The sequence below is a fragment of the Brassica napus genome, chromosome C4, assembly GCF_020379485.1.
Source record: "Brassica napus cultivar Da-Ae chromosome C4, Da-Ae, whole genome shotgun sequence".
Taxonomy (NCBI): Eukaryota; Viridiplantae; Streptophyta; class Magnoliopsida; order Brassicales; family Brassicaceae; genus Brassica; species Brassica napus.
In genome coordinates, this window is record NC_063447.1 from 16,754,400 (window position 1) to 16,772,403 (window position 18,004).

General features: G+C 37.4%; 1 protein-coding gene across 2 annotated transcripts; it reads right to left on the reverse strand.

The window, feature by feature from the left end:
* Positions 1–12,533: 12,533 nt before the first annotated feature.
* LOC106405802 (serine/arginine repetitive matrix protein 1) lies at positions 12,534–16,270 on the reverse strand. 2 transcript variants are annotated; one of them, XM_013846351.3, is made up of 9 exons: positions 16,111–16,270; positions 15,909–15,998; positions 15,557–15,847; positions 15,390–15,482; positions 15,141–15,253; positions 14,906–14,962; positions 13,582–14,796; positions 13,389–13,490; positions 12,534–13,298 (listed from the first exon to the last, which is right to left on the reverse strand). In XM_013846351.3, exons 1-9 carry the CDS (start codon positions 16,129–16,131, stop codon positions 12,770–12,772), a joined length of 2,511 nt encoding a protein of 836 aa, XP_013701805.1. In that variant the 5' UTR covers positions 16,132–16,270; the 3' UTR covers positions 12,534–12,769. The 2 variants fall into 2 exon arrangements, with proteins under 2 accessions (XP_013701805.1, XP_022569425.1); XM_022713704.2 differs by having other exon boundaries at positions 13,571–14,796.
* Between the last annotated feature and the right edge of the window lie 1,734 nt (positions 16,271–18,004).

The following is an 18,004-nucleotide window of genomic DNA, read 5'->3' on the forward strand; positions in this document are numbered from 1 at the left end:
ATCAATTTTTTTTCCAGATCTGTCCGTCAGAAGACTTCCGTGTAACTAGTCTTCTGGTCAATGCATAAGTTAGTTTTGCAATTGACTTTATGTGTATCTTTTTGAGACGACTTATCTAGAAGTCTTCCGGTTTTCTTTGTTTTAAAAAAAAAATCAAAAATCCCAGAGACGACTTCTATGTAAGTCGTCTAGGATAAACAGGTTAATTCTCCATTTGACCGGATTGTGTCAGAAATTTGACTTTTCCTAGACGACTTACAAGAAAGTCGTCCACAGGAAATAAAACTTCAATATTTAATTTTTGCTAGACGACTTCCATGTAAGTCGTCCCGGGTTACTTTTTGCAATTGAAAAATATTTAAGTTTTATTTTTCAATTGTAAAAGTAACCCGAAACAACTTACAAGAAAGTCTTCTAACATAAATTAAATATTGAAGTTTTGTTTTTATGTGGACGACTTCCGTGTAAGTCGTCTAGGAAAAATCAAATTTCTGACACAACCGGTCGAATGCAAAACTAATTTTTTCATTCTAGACGACTTACATGGAAGTCGTCTCTAAGATTTTTGAAATTTTCTTGAAAAAAAAGTAAGCCAAATTTTACAAAGAATGACTTCAAAAAAAGTCTCATGTAGAGCAGACTTCTCTGTAAATCGTCTTTTGTAAATTTTCAATTACAAAAATGACGTATTTGACGACTTCTATGAAAGTCGGCCCGAAGACTTCTGTGGAAGTCTTCGACGTCAACGTGTTATAAACTTTCATTTTCTCTATAATTATAAAAAATATTTAACATTTTCTTCTTAATTCATGTATATTAGTTAATATTGGGGCTAATGAATAAAATTCATAACTTAATTGGTTTTAATTATGTGGTTACCAAAATTCATGTTTATTAATGTTTCTGATCTGAGAAGACTTCTGTGGAAATCTTATACATTAGTTTTTGTAAACTTGTGAAGTAATTTTAATATATGTTTTTAACTTTTAAAAGTGTTAACTTCAAAAATATCAAGTCATATGGTTTAATGTGTCTTCTTAGAACAAATAATATATTTTTTAACTTTGATGAAATTTAAAATTTGTCTTGTTAGATCATAAAAATTGGTTTAATGTGTTTTCTTACAAACTTGGTTTGTTTTACTTTTTAAAAGTTAAAAATAACTGATGATTAATGCTCTACTAAATTTTGTTATAGCTTTGAAATATCTCATGATAGTATAATTCGTAGGTTATTTTAAATGCTATGATATTTGATTATAATTTTGTTTGTTGTCCGTTATTGGTTTTCATAATATAAACCTCATAAAAACAAGTAAATCATTCGTAAATACGTAGCTGATACATAATTCATAAAAAAATAGGGGTTAAGTCTGAATTCCAAACACATAGAAAGATAAACTAGCTAATTCTTCAAGCTTCAAGTCGCCTCCTGACTGGATCTCACTGATCTTCTTCTTCCAACCTCAAGCCCTAGGAGTTGAATCCAACGTCCACCTCCACCATCGACACTTCAAACTCGCCACCATTTGCTGTCCTCCTCCACCCACGATGCTTCAGCCATGCCGTCAAACTCGATACTGCAAGAGTAAACAAGTACTTTGAAAGCAATCAAGAACCATAGCTACAAAATATTGAACTATGGTTACCAGAAAACGTATGCTATTTTGATCTTCTTCACTTATAAGAAAGTTCATTCTCAGCCAGTTGTTTTGTCATATACCTACAAAATCAAAGCCATATTCATCACAAAACTGAAAGAAGCAGAGCAGCCAGCTTACGTCTGAGAAGCTAGCAGAAACCTAAAGTCACATTCTTCTATCCTTGAATCCGAACAGAACAGAAAGCACCTCACCAACGAGCTTCCTGTAACAAGAACACACAAAAAAACAATAAATAAACTAAGATATGTATAAAATCTCAAGCAGTCATGAACTTACATCAATTTTGCTTGGATAAGATCTGTATAGAGGAGTCTTGTAGGTAGCTTTACCTCGAAATCAACGGAGGGTCAGAGAAGATGAATCAAGCACGACAGAGAGGTGGCCAGTGGTGGTTATGACGAGCGTGGCGGTGGTGGTGGCAACTCCGGTGAAGACGAATCTGAGAACTCCATCTCTTCTCCATCTGAGAAAATCACGACAGAGAGGTGACCAAAAGGAGTGTGGCCGTGAAGCTTCAATCGCGTCTTCTCTTTTCTCTACCATCTCCGAACTCATCTCTTCTCTATTCTCTCTCTATCCTCTCTCTCTCGTTTCTCTGACTGTCTCTCTTCTCAAACACGAGATCTGACTCCTTCTCCGGCATCTCCGTTGACTTCTCTCAGACCACCAAAAATCCAATCTCGATTCTCAAAAACGAGACTTCAACACAACTCTCTTCAGATCTGAATCAGTTCCAATCAAAAAAGAAGAATCACTCTGCTATGTTTCGATTTTCAAAAAAGCTTAAGGGGTTAAAGCCACTGATCAGAGAGATAGGAAGAGATCAATTGGGGAACCTAACTAAGAGAGAACAGGAAGCGCACTCAACTCTATGTGACGAGGAGCAACACACTCTATCAAACGCTTGCGCTGAGACAATACAAGAAGAAGCCGAAGCCTATGAGAAATGGTTACATGTTGTGGAGTTAGAGGAGGATCATCTAAAGCAACGAGCTAAGCTTCACTGGTTGGATGTAGGGGATCAAAACAACAAAACCTTTCATAATTTGATCAAAACAAGGCAAGCACAAAATACCATTAGAGAGATTTGATGTCAGGATGGTAGTGTTCCTGTGAGTCACGAGGAGATAAAAAATGAAGCAGAGTGTTTCTTTTTAGATTTTCTCAATCAGTCCCCAGAGAGTTATCAAGGTGATTCTGAGGATGAACTACGGGAGCTTATAGACTTCAGATGCACGTTGGAAGACTGCGGAAAATTGGAAGCTGGTGTTTCAGCAGAGGAAATTAAGAAGGTGTTGTTCTCTATGGCTTCCAACAAGTCACCAGGCCCAGATGGATTTCCATGTGAGTTCTTCAAGACGGCCTTGCCGGTGATTGCCCACGACTTTACCATTGCAGTACAATCAGTCTTCCGTATGGGCTTCTTACCGAAAGGTATTAACTCGACAATACTAGCCCTGATCCCGAAGAAAACCAACTTTGTGGAGGTGAGGGATTATAGGCCCATTGCGTGTTGCAATGTGCTCTATAAGGTGGTCTCCAAACTGATTGCAAATCGATTGAAGGAGTTATTGCCAAGGATAATATCGGAGAACCAATCAGGGTTTGTGAAGGGAAGACTACTGATGGAAAACGTGTTATTGGCTTCTGAGCTGGTAAAGGACTACCACAAGGATTCAACTTTCCCAAGATGTGTTATGAAGATTGACATATCGAAGGCGATCGATTCTGTACAATGGCCTTTCCTGTTACAAAGCTTGGCGGATCTAGGATTCCCGGAAAAATTCATACACTGGATCAAACTATGTGTTACCACTCCCTCCTTCTCAGTACAAATAAACGGGGATCTCGCTGGGTACTTTCAAAGTGCTAGAGGACTAATACAAGGATGTTCTCTATCTCCCTACCTCTTTGTGTTATGCATGAACATGCTATCTCGGAAACTAGACAGAGCAGTGCAGGAAAAGAAGTTTAATTTCCACCCTCGGTGCCAGTCTCTATCTCTCACTCATCTGTGTTTTGCAGATGATTTGATGGTGTTCGTAGGAGGCTCCAAAGAGTCAATTGAAGGTGCTCTCTCGGTTTTTGACGAGTTTGCTGTGTGGTCAAGTCTTTGCATAAGCCTCGAGAAATCTACGGTTTATATGGAGGGTGTGTCGGAGTCAGAGAAAGCTAGAATATTAACAAACTTCCCCTTCGCTGATGGTGAGCTACATGTGCATTATTTGGGTCTCCCACTGATGACACATGCGATGAAGTAACAAGACTATCTACCTCTTATTGAGAAGATTCGGGGTCGTATCAGTACATGGACGACTAGATTCCTCTCCTATGCAGGTAGGTTGCAGCTGATCAAGTCAGTACTAATGAGTATAGTCAATTTTTGGGCCTCTGTTTTCAGGCTGTCGAGTCAATGTATGAAAGAAACTGAGCAGCTCTGCTCTGCTTTCTTATGGACTGGTCCAGAGCTTGACTATTGTTATATAACTTCATGTGCCTGATATATTTAGATACCAAAAGTTCAAAACTAATTCAGCAGAGCATAAGAGATTCAAAGATGCAACATCTCATGTGCCTACATTATAGGTTTTCTAATTTCGAATAATATAATATTTTCTTGGCCTTCACATTAATTGAACAAATGTTATTTCTTAGCGATCAACATTGAATGCCGCTCCTATAACGTATGAGGCTATATCATTCAATCAGCCTAATTAACAACCTCATTTAATCCACTAGAAGGAAGGATTGGACCGCAAATTACTGTAAATTTCATTAAGAATCTGAAAATGCTTCTAGGATTTAATGTCTCTTTGTGGAACAGCTTACTCTGCTTTATAAGCTTTTAGTGAGAGGACTTTTGGTTATTGTGATTTCAGCCATGGCTCGGTTAGGGTGTACTGGTTTATGTTTGTTGTAATTTGAGCTGTTATAGTTTAGCATAAGAAGCCTAAAACGTTTATCATTTCTGTGATACGAAAATCAAATATGTTTTCTCTAAAACAGTAAACTAAATGTCATTTTAGTGATATGGTTTGCTCATAAAAAACAAGAGCTTTCTTTCATCATCGCTTATGAAGTTACAAAAAGTGAAATGTTTTAGAAGTATAAATTTGATTTGGCATCTAAAGCTTCTCTTCCTCTCTCTATCTTTATCACCGCTGTGAACATATACTAAGCGGCGTTGCCGGCATCTACTTTCTCCTAATGGCTTACTGATCATCGGAACTTGCACCAACCACACAAGTATCTATGGGAACTGTTGAAGAAGTACGGTCATGTAATGCTACTGAAATTAACAATTATAATTTCGTCCACTAAAACAGCAAAATTTTACAAATGAGATAAATACAAAGATGATTATCCATTAGACTAGTATTAAATTATTTTATTTCTCTTAGTCGGTAAGTCACAACCGACTTACTCCCCCTATATATATGACCTTTGTCATATGTTGTAAGAGATAATAATAATCATAAGTGAAGTTATGATAACTCCCTTTCTCTCTACGTTTCCAAATTCACAAATCAATATATATCTATAATAAATATAGTAAATCAGTTTCAGAGTTTCTCGCTTAGTTTACAACACGTTATCAGCACGAAACTCTGACCAACTGAGGTTTATCAATCCGAAAGTTCTTAAACCAGCCGAGGTAATGTTTAAATTCATGTATTTCAATATATTTAATTTATTTAAATTTATTATTATTTTGGAGTGAGAGGCTAGGACTTCTCCGTCTATTTATCAGGATGATAGGCGGTGCCTTTCCCGACTGATCGTTTTGGTAGGCTATGCCTTCACGATCAGAGAACACGTGGTAGGCTTTGCCTCCGTGAATAAAAATAAAAGGTCAAAAATGGTAGACTAAGTCTCCTCGGACCATGAAATAAGTAAAAGTCAAAATGGTAGATCATGTCTCCTCGGACTTTGAAAAATGATCAATATGGTAGTCTAAGACTCCTCAGATCATGTGGTAGGCTAAGCCTCCAATTTTATTTATTGCTCTTTAAATTTCTGCAATTTAATTTATGCATTTATTTTATGCTTTTAAATTTCTGCCTTTATATATTATTATTCTATGAATACGGTTATTATGTCAAATACTACAAAGCTCAAAATAAATGCCCTTGATATTACGAGAAATAATTATAAGACTTGGGCAGTGGTGCAAAGATGCACCTGAGAGAAAATGAGCTTTGAGAAATCATCGATAAGTTGAAACAATATCGGATGAGAAAAAGAAAAACCATGATATTTTACCCCACTTCAATGATGGTTTATAAGATGAGGTGTATCATGAGAAAAGATTTAGAAGATTTTTGATAGTTAAATCCTTGAAAGAAAGGATCGGAGTTGATGTAAATCTTCCGAGTAAACTGAAAAAAAAATATGAAATCATGATACTAAACCATCAAGTCGATCCTACTAGAAAAGGACGAGGGTGTAGATGCGGTTGAAACCGTTATCATGGTCGTGGAAGAGGACGAGGAAGAAGATTCCGTCCATATGAGAATAATGAGAACTTACACGAAAATGAAAGTGGCCAGGTGATAAAAGGCAAACAGAAAAGGTTTGCTATAGATACGGCCAAAAAGAAAATTGGGTACGTAGTTGTCGTACGCCAAATATTTAGCCGATCTATATCGAGAATCAAAAAGAAAAAGAGAAAGGAAGTATATTAAACTTCATCTCTTATGAGTCCGAACCATTTTTCATAGCTTGAATACTCATTTTGATGATTCAGATTTTCTGGTTGGTCCAGAAAATGAAAATAAAATATCGATGTGATATGAGAATTATCTTCCTGAATAAGATTTTGAGATTCAGGATGGAGATAGATATACCTGGCAGATATTGGGTCATCATACATGACTACTAAAGGTCACAAATATTTCTCCTCTCTCAAAATAAGTAAATATAATATCTATTACTATAAAAATTATTATTGGCTCTAGAGGAGCTTGTGATGAAAAGACATGCATAAGAAAAAGATGGCAAAATTATAAATGAGTGGTAAACCTGAAGTTTACTGATATATAACCATCTCCAATAATGTTATCGACATTATTGTGAAATGTTGAAAAACCAGAAGTTTTTCACATATATGTTAAGAAAATAAAGGAAACCATCATGGTGATGAATCATCAAACAAGTTCACTATATGTGATTTCCTTAAGCAGGCCCCAAATTAAGATCTCACTCTAAAGGATTTGATACATAATTCATCCCAAATGGAAAAACTGAATATGTTATTGGTTCTAAAGTGAGATTCAGTATGAGATTTTAGACATGGAGTGTCATCATCTCGAGAGAGAGAATTAAAGAATCCTAGTAAGTGGAACATTGAAAAAATTATGTTTGCACTCGAAAAAGAACTTGATAAAGTAAATTCAAGTAAGATGATCCCCATGATCGGGTGTAAACATGCAGTTGTGCATGTAATAAAGACATATACAATCCAGAAGGATAAGTATATGGATAATTAGAAATATGCTCGCAAGTTTGCTAGAAGCATATGATAAGCTGATGGAATGAAATATGTGAAATGGATTATAATGAAAAGTAGGATAATCCATTTACAAAATGACTGCCACACATTTTGATGAAATAATGAAATCTCATATTCCAGCTGAAAAAGCTCCAATAAGAAGTGTCCAAAAAAGATGATATATAAGTGTGTCCTAAAAGGATGATATATGACTCTATGGCACGCTAGAGCCGTGATAGACCACTTTGGTTCCAAAGAATCCACGAAATGGAGCAAAAATATAAATAGAGGATGAATCTCACGATGAGACCGTTGATATGGTTAATATAATAGTCAGATACCTGGGTAAATCATTAATGATGATAAAGAGATCTCGATTAACCATATCAGTACGGGTAAAAAGATGGAACCAAAGAGAAAATAGATTGTCGACAATAATGAAAAAGCGCTATATAAATGAGGATCCTGAACCTACCTCTATGTATGAGGGTAGAGTGAATTGATTAGCCAAAGAGTGAATGAGGCAATCAATTTGATATAAAACTCGTTAGAAAAACGAGAAATGTTTGGACCAAAAGTCCAAGTATATATTTCTCCAGAGAATGAAATGAAAGATGACCTTGAGGTATGAAAACGGCTTGTTCCAAGGTCACCGGAGAAAATTTAAAATAGATGCATTATATTGAAATGTCTGGCAGGACATAAACAACTTGAGTTGCATCTTGATATTTAGTAGTCCATGGAGAGTTAAAGATGCTCTCGGGAATGTATAAAACTATGGAAGAATTAGAACAAGCCGTATATAAGGTATCTTGAACCGGTAACTAGTGATATCTTTATGGCACAGTTTGATTATTATCATTTTAATGAGGATAAATTTCCAGCTGTAGGGGGAGAAATTAGTAGAATTCCTAAAGAGATTACTTGGTGTACACCGTCGTTGTTACACCTTGATCCCCCTACGAATCAAGGAGAGCTGGAACTTCAGGAAATTGTGCATTTGCATAATTTGGCAAACCAGTTACCAAATTGGTTCACAGATATGACATGATATACCCGCTGAAAATGTTCCATCAAGAGTTGATGTTCCTAAAGAACAAACTGATGGTAACTAATGAATGAACCTAGGGTTCAGTTAAAAAGGGGGGGGAGACTAGCGGGTTCTAAAGTTAAAAATCCCCGAAAAAAATTGGTTGAGAAAAGTTACAAGGTTCCTGAAGAACCTGATACTAAAAAAAGTCTGAAAGAAGACATAAGTGGAAAAGTTCAAAGAGAACCTGATACTGAAAGATGTCTGAAAGAAGGCAAAATGGTAAGGTTCCAGAAGAACCTGATATTGAAAGATGTCTGAAAGAAAACATAAGTGGAAAGGTTTCAGAAGAACTTGATACTGAAAAATGTCTGAAAGAAGGCATAAATGAAAAGGTTCAAGAAGAACCAAATAAAGATAAGGATCCAGATGACGAGAAGGGAACAGAAAAGTATGAGATTTCCATCAGCTACCCCCTTTATGAAAAGAAATAAGATAAAAGATGTTGATGGAATGTTCTCCTTATCTGTGTCCAAAGAGATCGATCATAAAATGATGATCCCGATCCAAGATCCATTTCGGAATGTCTTTGGACCTATAGTCATAACGCTTGAGAATATAAATCCAGTTGGGTATAAGTGGGTATTCGTGAGAAAAGTAACACGATATAAAGTCTGATTAGTTGCCCAAGGTTTTTCTTAGAGACCATGAATTGATTTTGAGGAAACATATTCCCTGGTATTGGATGCAATTACGTTTAGATTTTTGATGAGCCTAACGGCGTCTAAAAATCTTAAAATGCATCTCATGGACGTTGTGACTGCATATTTGTTCGGATCGTTGGATAACGATATATATATGAAACTCCCTGAGGGATTGAAAATGCCAGGGGCATTGAAAGAAAAATCTAGGGAGATTTGTTCGGTCAAGTTACAGCGATCACTTTACGGATTAAAGCAATCCGGACGCATGTGGTACAATCGCTTAAGTGAATATCTTTTGAGTAAAGGATATGTGAATAATGCAATATGTCCATGTGTTTTTATAAATAAATCGTCATCTGGCTTTGTGATCATTGATGTATATGTAGATGACCTGAACGTAATTGGAACTCAAAAAGAGGTTGATGATGCTCGAACTCATATGAAAGAGGAGTTCGAAATGAAAGACAAGACAAAGTTTTGTCTTGGGCTCCAGATAGAGCATCTCCGAGAAGGAATATTTGTGCATCAATCAAATTATACGAAAAGGTTATTGAAACGCTTTTGTATGGATAAAACGACTCCTTTGAGTACTCCAATGGTTGGTAGAACTCTCGATGTTGAGAGAGATCCTTTTAGGCCCTGTGAAGATAGCGAGAAGATATTAGGTCCTGAAGTACCTTATATGAGTGCTATCGGTGGGCTTTTGTATCTTGCAAACTGTACCATGCCTGATATTGCCTTTGCTACTAACCTTCTGGCAAGATATAGTTCTGCTCCTACTTGCAGGCACTGGGACAGAATAAAGCATGTATTCCGTTACCTCCAAGGTATAGTTGATTTAGGGTTAATGTATTTTAGAAAACCCGAGTTTGGTATGGTTGGTTTTGCAGATGCAGGGTATTTATCAGATCCTCATAAGGCTCGATCACAAACCGGCTATGTTTTTACAATTGGTGGAACCGCGATCTCTTGGCGGTCCCAGAAACAAACTCTGGTTGCGACATCTTCGAATCATGCAGAAACTATTGCACTTCACGAAGCATGTCGAGAATGTGTGTGGCTTCAGTCAATGAGTCACCACATACAAGAATCAAGCGGAATAACGAGAAAGAGTCGACGAAAGTATTTGAAGACAATTCGGCTTGTGTCGCTCAACTCAAAAAAGGCTACATCAAAAGCGACAAAACAAAGCATATCCCTCGAAGATTTTTCTCGTACATAAGGGAGCTCGAGAAAAATAAAGAAGTGGACATCGAGTATGTACGGTGATGCGACAATCCAACTGACTTGTTCACAAAACCTCTTCCGACTACAACATTCCGAAAACACGTCTATAGTATCGGAATGCAGCATTTGCGTGATCTATTAGAAGAAAGTTATGTCCACTATTCTCATGGGAAGATTAAGACAGTGTACTTTTTTCCCTTGTCATGGTTTTTATCCCAATGGGTTTTTCCATATGACTAGGTTTTTAACGAGGCACTACGTAATACAAAATGGATAATCAAGGGGGAGTGTTACAAATGAGATAAAAACAAAGATGATTATCCATTAGACTAGTATTAAATTATTTTATTTCTCTTAGTCGGTAAGTCACAACTGACTTACTCCCCCTATATATATGACCTTTGTCATATGTTGTAAGTAGGGATGTTAAGTCATGGGTTAGGGCCCAACCCTCTCTAGTGTAATATAAACCCAACCCTATTTTAACCCAGCCCTATTTTAACTCTTCTTTAATTATAGGGTTAGGGCTGGTACTAGGGTTAGCCCAATTAACTTATATGTCATGTAATAATGTTTTGTATATCAAATTTAATCAAAGTTTACATGTTTTTAAAAACTCAAAATATGATTATATAAATGAAAAAGTCTCTTTTATTCATTTTTGTCCTCAAATTCAAAGTATGAAATTAAAAAAACCAAAGTTTACATGTTTTTATTCATGAAGTGTAAAAATCAAAATTCCAATAAGTCATGTAAAGCAAAGCTCCACTCTCCAAGTCTCTAACACTCAATTGGTACCCTAGCGTAAAATTAGGCGGCCCATTCTTAACCCACATTAAAAAATACGGGTTTTGGGTTATAAATTTTCATGCGGGCCGGGCTACCCCTTTAGAAATGAGCCCACGACAACATCCCTAGTTGTAAGAGATAATAATAATCATAAGTGAAGTTATGATAACTCCCTTTCTCTCTATGTTTCCAGATTCACAAATTAATATATCTCTACTATATAAAATGAACTAAATTGAAGAAATTCTAGGTGTGCCACATAGGACAAAATATTCATAACCAATCATTTGTCCATGTCATCAAGGATGTTAAGCTGTTAGGCCACAAATCTGTGCTACGTAATAGGTCCATTAATTTTAATGACCAGTTTGTTTTACTTTCCTCTGCCTCTAACCTAAGTTGTCACGGCATCTACAGACCTTCCAAAACTTATCGTCTTTCCATCTCCTCTGTATAATGCATGCGACGGCAACAATGATGAATCAAAGCTATCCTGCAGACAAATCGGCGTGTAACTTTCCACATCCCTCATCTTACTCAATGATATCAATGCCTCCTGAATATCCCTTAATTAATCACTTAAATGAAACGCATCTCATCTCTCTCTTTTCCCTATTGAGACTATATATATATCCCAACCCAACAATCTCTTCCTCAGCAAAACAACAAAACATACATTTAATCGCTAAAAGTCATGAATTTGAATAGTAATGTTTTAACATGAAAACTCAAATATTGGAACAACACAACATATATACACTCACCAAATATAATACTATACATTACTATGAACTGAAAATCAATCAAACAAATCTGTTAACTATGAGCAATAAATCAATCAATTTAATATTGTCAAAAAAATCACAAATAAAATTAACCAATTCTTACTCATATTTGTGATTTTTGGTATAAAATAATGTAAATTAAACTTTAAATATTTTTTTGAAAAAATTAAATTTAAAATTTATAAGATACTATCCGTGCATAGCACGGAAAAGAATTCAGTATCTATAATAAATCAGTTTCAGAGTTTCTTGCTTAGTTTACAACACAAAACAAGTTTTTAGAGATCATGACGTCTATTGTTGTAGCAGTCCAACCATATATTTTCACTAACTCCAGTTATTTCGATGAGTTAGCCTGAGAAAATAATCAATTTAGATATGAGCAATGTTGGACCATGATTAAGAATTCACTTACTAGAATCAAAATCATTTTGAAGACAAAATATTTAACAAACACAATCAAAATCATTTTGAAGACAAAATATTTAACAAACACATCCACAATGAAGCTTCTGATAGATTGTAACAATCATTACATAGATAAATTACTTTAAAAGGACGAACGAATTTGTTGACTTTCAAACTAAATAATCACGCAACAAACACATAATTTACATGTTTCATTTGAAATAACTTTACTATCTATGCAAACCAGAAATAACTTTACTATCTATGAAAACCACTTACGGTATTCCTCTTTCACCTGACTATAAAACAAAGTAATAAACCATTATCAATGGATCAATCCAATCCTTTTAAACTCATTAGAGAGCAAAATATTAGAGGCAAAATATTAGAGAACAAAATATACAAAACCGCTACACGCCGGGGATACCCCTAGTAATAAAATATAACTCTATGCAAGAGACTTTTACCGGAAGATCAGAGCTGATAATGTCTGCAAAAAGTCTGTACTCAAGAATAGCAGCATAGTAATATCAGCCATCAAGTTGCTGCCACCAACAAACAGACATAAGAAAGTTTGTAACAAGTAAGACGTAGTACCACATGAAACATAGAAAAAGATAATAAGCATTGTATCTTCAGGAAAAAGATGTTCACATAACGCTGGATAAGGATTTAGTGGCTGATGCCCTTCTTTGCTTTCAGTGACTCGAGTGCTTTGTTTCGTAACTCAATCTCAAGCCTCTTTGGATCCGACTCCTCCCCATTTTTACTCTTCCCAGCTTCGCCTTCTGAAGAATCAGAATATCCTCGATTCTTAAGTTTCAGCTTCTCATCCCGACGTTCTTCTCTTTTACGACGTCTCTCCTCTCGCCTGCGTTTCTTCTCCTCCTTTTTCGTTTTCTTTTCCTCATTCCTTCTCCTTTTAGCTTCCTTCCTATCCTCTAGGTCAGAGTCAGAGCTGCCGTTACTATCTGAGGCTGCTTCGTCCCTCTCAGACCTTTTTGTCTTTCTTCTCTTTTTATCCTTAGAATCAGAATTAAGTTTTGCATCCAGGTCGCTGTTATCCTCTTTCTCAACTTGCGAAGGAGGCTGTCTCTTTCCTTCCACATTTTCTACTCCACCGAAGTCCTTATCTGAAACTGGGGACATCTGTGAACCGTGGTGCATTCTGTGACTAGAACGTCTCTCTGGCAACTTTTCACTGTTAAGAGAAGTTGAGTAGACAAACATTTAGCTTACACTAAAATATTAAGTCAAAGAGATTATCATTTGAAAAAAGATCAAAATGCACCTCTTTCTCTCTTGCTCCTTCGCATGTTCAACACGTCCAACTTCTTGTACCATCTCTGGTAATTGTTTTCTAGACAGCTTGGACTTTTGATCCCTATCCTCTCTACAGGCAATAGACAGATGGTCAAGGAGTTAACTATTGATAAAAAGCCTTCACCAAAATAAAAGGGTGAAAGGAGTCACCAAGAGCAAACCTATCTCGCACTTCAGATGGATGTCCCAGAGATCTTCTGTCCCTCGGGTGTTTTCTTCCACTAGGTGAAGGAGATCTACGGCGAACAGGAGGTGAGGGAGACCTAGACGAAGATCTGCTCCAAGATGGAGACCGTCTCCTTCGGCTGTCATCAGGTGATCGTGAACCAGATGGAGATCTTCGACTTCGCCTGTTGACAGGTTTTGGTGATCTACGGCGAACAGGAGAGCGCGCCTTTTGATGTCGAGAGGGAGGAGATCTACCTCGACCTCTGACAGGTGACATAGATTCACCCTGCTTGTCATGTGAAGGGGATTTTCCCACAGGACGTCCAGCTGGAGACAGGGAGCCTCGCTCTTTGGCAGGTGTCAGTGACCTGCGCCTTCTAACAGGTGGAGATGGTAACCCATTTTTCCTACCAGGAGGGGACAGTGAACTTGGTGATGGTGATTTAGGATGATTGGCTGACTGAGGTCCTCCTAGCCTCATTGGTGATGGTGATCCTGCACGCCTAGGAGGTGGTGAAGGCAACCTTTGCCCAGCGGGTGGTGAAGGCAATCTTGGCCTAGCGGGTGGAGAGGGCAACCTTTGACCAGCGGGTGCCCTGCGGCTACCCACTAGTGACGGAGATCTCCCTGGTGAATCAGACCTTTCCCGCTTAGCCAGTGGTGATCGTGACCGTGATCTGTTACGCCTGTAGAGTGGAGATGGAGACCTGCGCCGTCTAGCTACAGGTGAAGGAGACCTACGCCGCCTAAATGGTAATGGGGACCGCTGACGCCTAGCAGGCGGTGATGGTGACCTGCGTCTCCTAACAGGAGGGGATGGTGATCTGCGTTTCCTAGAAAGAGGGGATGGTGATCTGCGTCTCCTAGCAGGAGGGGATGGTGACCTGCGTCTCTTAGCAGGAGGGGATGGTGACCTGCGTCTCCTAACAGGTGGGGATGGTGACCTGCGACGCCTTGAAGGGGGTGATGATTGGCGGCGTCTCTCAGGTGTAGATACACGGCGGCGCCTTTGTGGTGATGGTGACCTGCGACGTCTAATAGGTGACCGCGACCTGCTTCCATGAGGAGAACGTATACTACGCCGCCGAGGAGACAGAGACCTACTCAAAGAACGTGACCTGGATCGACGCCTTGAATAAGATGGTCTCCGCTTTCTAGGTGAGATGGAGGCATCTGATGATCGGGACAAGCTCCTTGATTTCCGTCCACTGTTGTAAAAGATCAGCTATTAGCAAAAAAATGCACTTGTTTATACGAAAAAAAATAGAGGCTGCAATTTCATTGGATTCATGAAAAGTAACTACAGAAGGCACATACCCAGAATAACTTCTTGATCCTGAATTTGTTCTGCTGATCGACCTCGAACGTGAACCTCTACAAAGAAACCAATTAGTTAGACTCACATATGCTACAAGGCTAGACTAAATTAAGACTCCAAGTAGACACCATTATAAAGAAGACAGTTATGAACTAACACTTGAGGTGCTATATCTAACTTCAGTAAGATAACACAAGATAGGTAATGGATACAAAGGTATAAAGAGAACCCTACCTTCTCCTTTCGTAGACTCCAACCTTCTCATCAGCCTTTCTCTCATCCTCTGGACGATCTCTTGAAGGTTTTGCGTCCATGGCATTTGACACCTTGTGTTCAACGCCGCTGTCCTACAGTAGTTTGAGGTAAAGCACATGAGCCCTTATAATTGCAGAAGCTCTAAATAACATGAAAAGAAGAGGGGTTAAGAAACCAAAGGAACATCTATAAAGACCGAAACTCTAGCATGAACAAAGTTAGTCTTACAATTTTCCCCTGTATGTCATCCTCGTAGCACTTCCTCTTCCCAATTTCATTTACTAACTGATTGTTCTCATCTGCTTTTTTTCTTGCTTCGTCCTGCCACAAAAGGAAAGAGAAAAGTCATTCACGATCAATCGAAATTATTCAAACTTTAATCTATAGTACAATACCTGTAACCTCTTGGTTTCAGCGACTCTAGCATCAAGAAACTGCTGCGGAATACCACTAGAATTACTCTGGGCGCTGAGGAGAAGCGTCCAGAGCTCTTTCATGAACTTGACAGTGTTCTTCTCCATGAAGCCAGTGATAGCTATCTGAATCTCCTTACCGTTGACGACCTTCTTATCAAGAAGACCGTAAATAAAGTTGATGAGGACTTCATCCTCGAAACCAAGAATCTCAGTGACTCTAGTCGCAATCCAAGGCTTCATAACATCCATCTTCACCTTGCTCACATCAACCTGAGGATAATCACAATCAAAAGCCTATCCGATCTGATTTTTAGAATTCAAGAAAACTGACCAGAGTCTCCAGCTCCGAGGCGAATTTCTGGCTCTTCATCAGCTTCGCTTGCTTGTTGGAGAAGCGAGTGTCCTGGTCCGCGGTAGTACCCTGAGACACGGAATCGAAAAGAGGGAATCAGATACAAACAGAGCGAATTGCGTCGATCTGGATCTAATAGAGATGGTAGATCAATCGCAGTACAAGATGATCGGGGACTTACCCGGAAGAATCCGCCCGACATCCTTTAGGGTTTGTGGAAGCGACTCTTTCTTCCCTCTCTGATGATGATGAGAAAGATCAAGTTAAAGGGGCTTTGGGAGTTTTTTCGAACCCTAAAACTCTACTTAAGTTTTAGTTTCCATTTTTACCCTCAGATTTGCATTTAAATGACTTTCTTGCCATTTTGGAGGACATCGTATAACGTAACAAAATTATTAGACTATGGGCCGAAGAAAGTAGTAGAAGCCCAGGCCCATACGCCCATCTATGCTCTAGCCTCGGTGAACTGATTCTCCTCCGGCCCGTCCTCCTGGCTAAAGTGTTCCCCGTTGACTAGTTAGGCATGCCGGTTTGGGTGTTCGGGTTTGGATTATTTGATTTTTAGTTAGGTCAGTTAACACAAAATTTGGTTCAGTTCAACATTCCGTTAAGTTTGATTAACGAAAAATCTATCAAAATTAACAATTTTTGTTTTGTTTTAGCTCCTTAGTTAACATTTTTCTAATGGTTTAATCCGATTAAAATTTAAATTCTACTCTTAATTCTAATCCACAAACTTATTCAGGTTAATTTGAAAAAAATATTAATCAAATTATTAGTTTAGAAGGATAATTGAGAAGATCAAAAATCTGTGTGTCTTGAATGTTAAATAATAGGAAAACTAGTTAAATATAATGGTACAACCTATACTATTTGCAAGTAGATAAAAATTGTTTCTGTTTTAGTAGTATTGATGTTAGTAAAAAAAAAAAAAAATTCAACTTTAGTATTGTAAATCTAGTTACAAAAAGAGTATAATGATTATTTTCTCGCTGACAAAAAAAAAATTATTTTCTCTTTCAAAAGCTACAACATATTAAATGTATTCATTGATTCAAAGACAAAAAGTTATATAAATGTTATTGGATAATGTTACAGTAAATGAGAATTTTTGAAGTTGGTAAACCTACAACTAACGATCTACATTATTATGTTCTTTCTTACTTTGCTAAACCCATGATTTTAATCATCATTATTTACCATGATAACTGAAACACGCAACTTAACAAACGCTGTTTCGAACCAAAATACCAATATATGAAGAACATGGATATTAGATAAAACGGACAAGGCGTCGATTTTACGAACTCGTAATGTCTCGGCCATATCCACAGGACCACAACCAATAATTCCCTGTGATTTGAGAGAACTTACAATAAAACTATGATCAACCACCACACATAAACCAAGTGTCGACTCTGTTTTATAGCAAAAACAGCAAGAGCTAACCAGTGCAGTTTAAACCACTATAACAATGCTAGTCAATTTTGTAACATCCTCTTTCAAGTTGAACTGAACCCTATTGCTAAGTCTCCAACTCTTCTTGTAATTGAGATTTCAATCTCTGTTGCTTAAAACTTTAAGATTTAGCTCCAGTTTGATACTTACTTCTTACAACCAATTTTTGCTAAACTTGGTATTTAAAATTTCGATGTGATCTTAGCAAAAAAGGGGTAAGAGTGTGACTATAAATCTGAAAATTTCCACAATCAAATGGAAGGACAGAACACACAAAAAATATCGAATGAGTTACGTGTAGTGTGTTGACAATAAGTCAAACCTATTGTTTTATGTAACAAACCTAAAAAAATATCCTAAACTTAGTTTACGCAGATTGCGTAACATGGATACTAGTAGTCTCGCCACTTAACTCACTGATCAACCCACGGGAAGGTTGTCTGTTTCGGAAGTATTAGGGATAATAGTATGGTGAAATCTAATTCTGGATCCATGGTTGGATCTGGAAAACATTGAGAAGGTTATGTTTTATTTACACGGTTATAAATGGTGTTTAAACTTATTCAACTAGATTCGTTTTGAATGTTTTTTTTATAGGTAGAAGTTAAAAACGAAAC

Bases quoted from the DNA above. Each gene is read 5' to 3' on its own strand.
- LOC106405802 (XM_013846351.3), bottom strand. From the start codon at position 16,131: ATGTCGGGCGGATTCTTCCGG. The intron at 15,483-15,556 runs GTATTGTACTAT...CTTTTGTGGCAG, and splicing joins CTGAAACCAAGAGGTTACAG to GACGAAGCAAGAAAAAAAGC. The intron at 15,254-15,389 runs GTAAGACTAACT...AAACTACTGTAG, and splicing joins ATGACATACAGGGGAAAATT to GACAGCGGCGTTGAACACAA.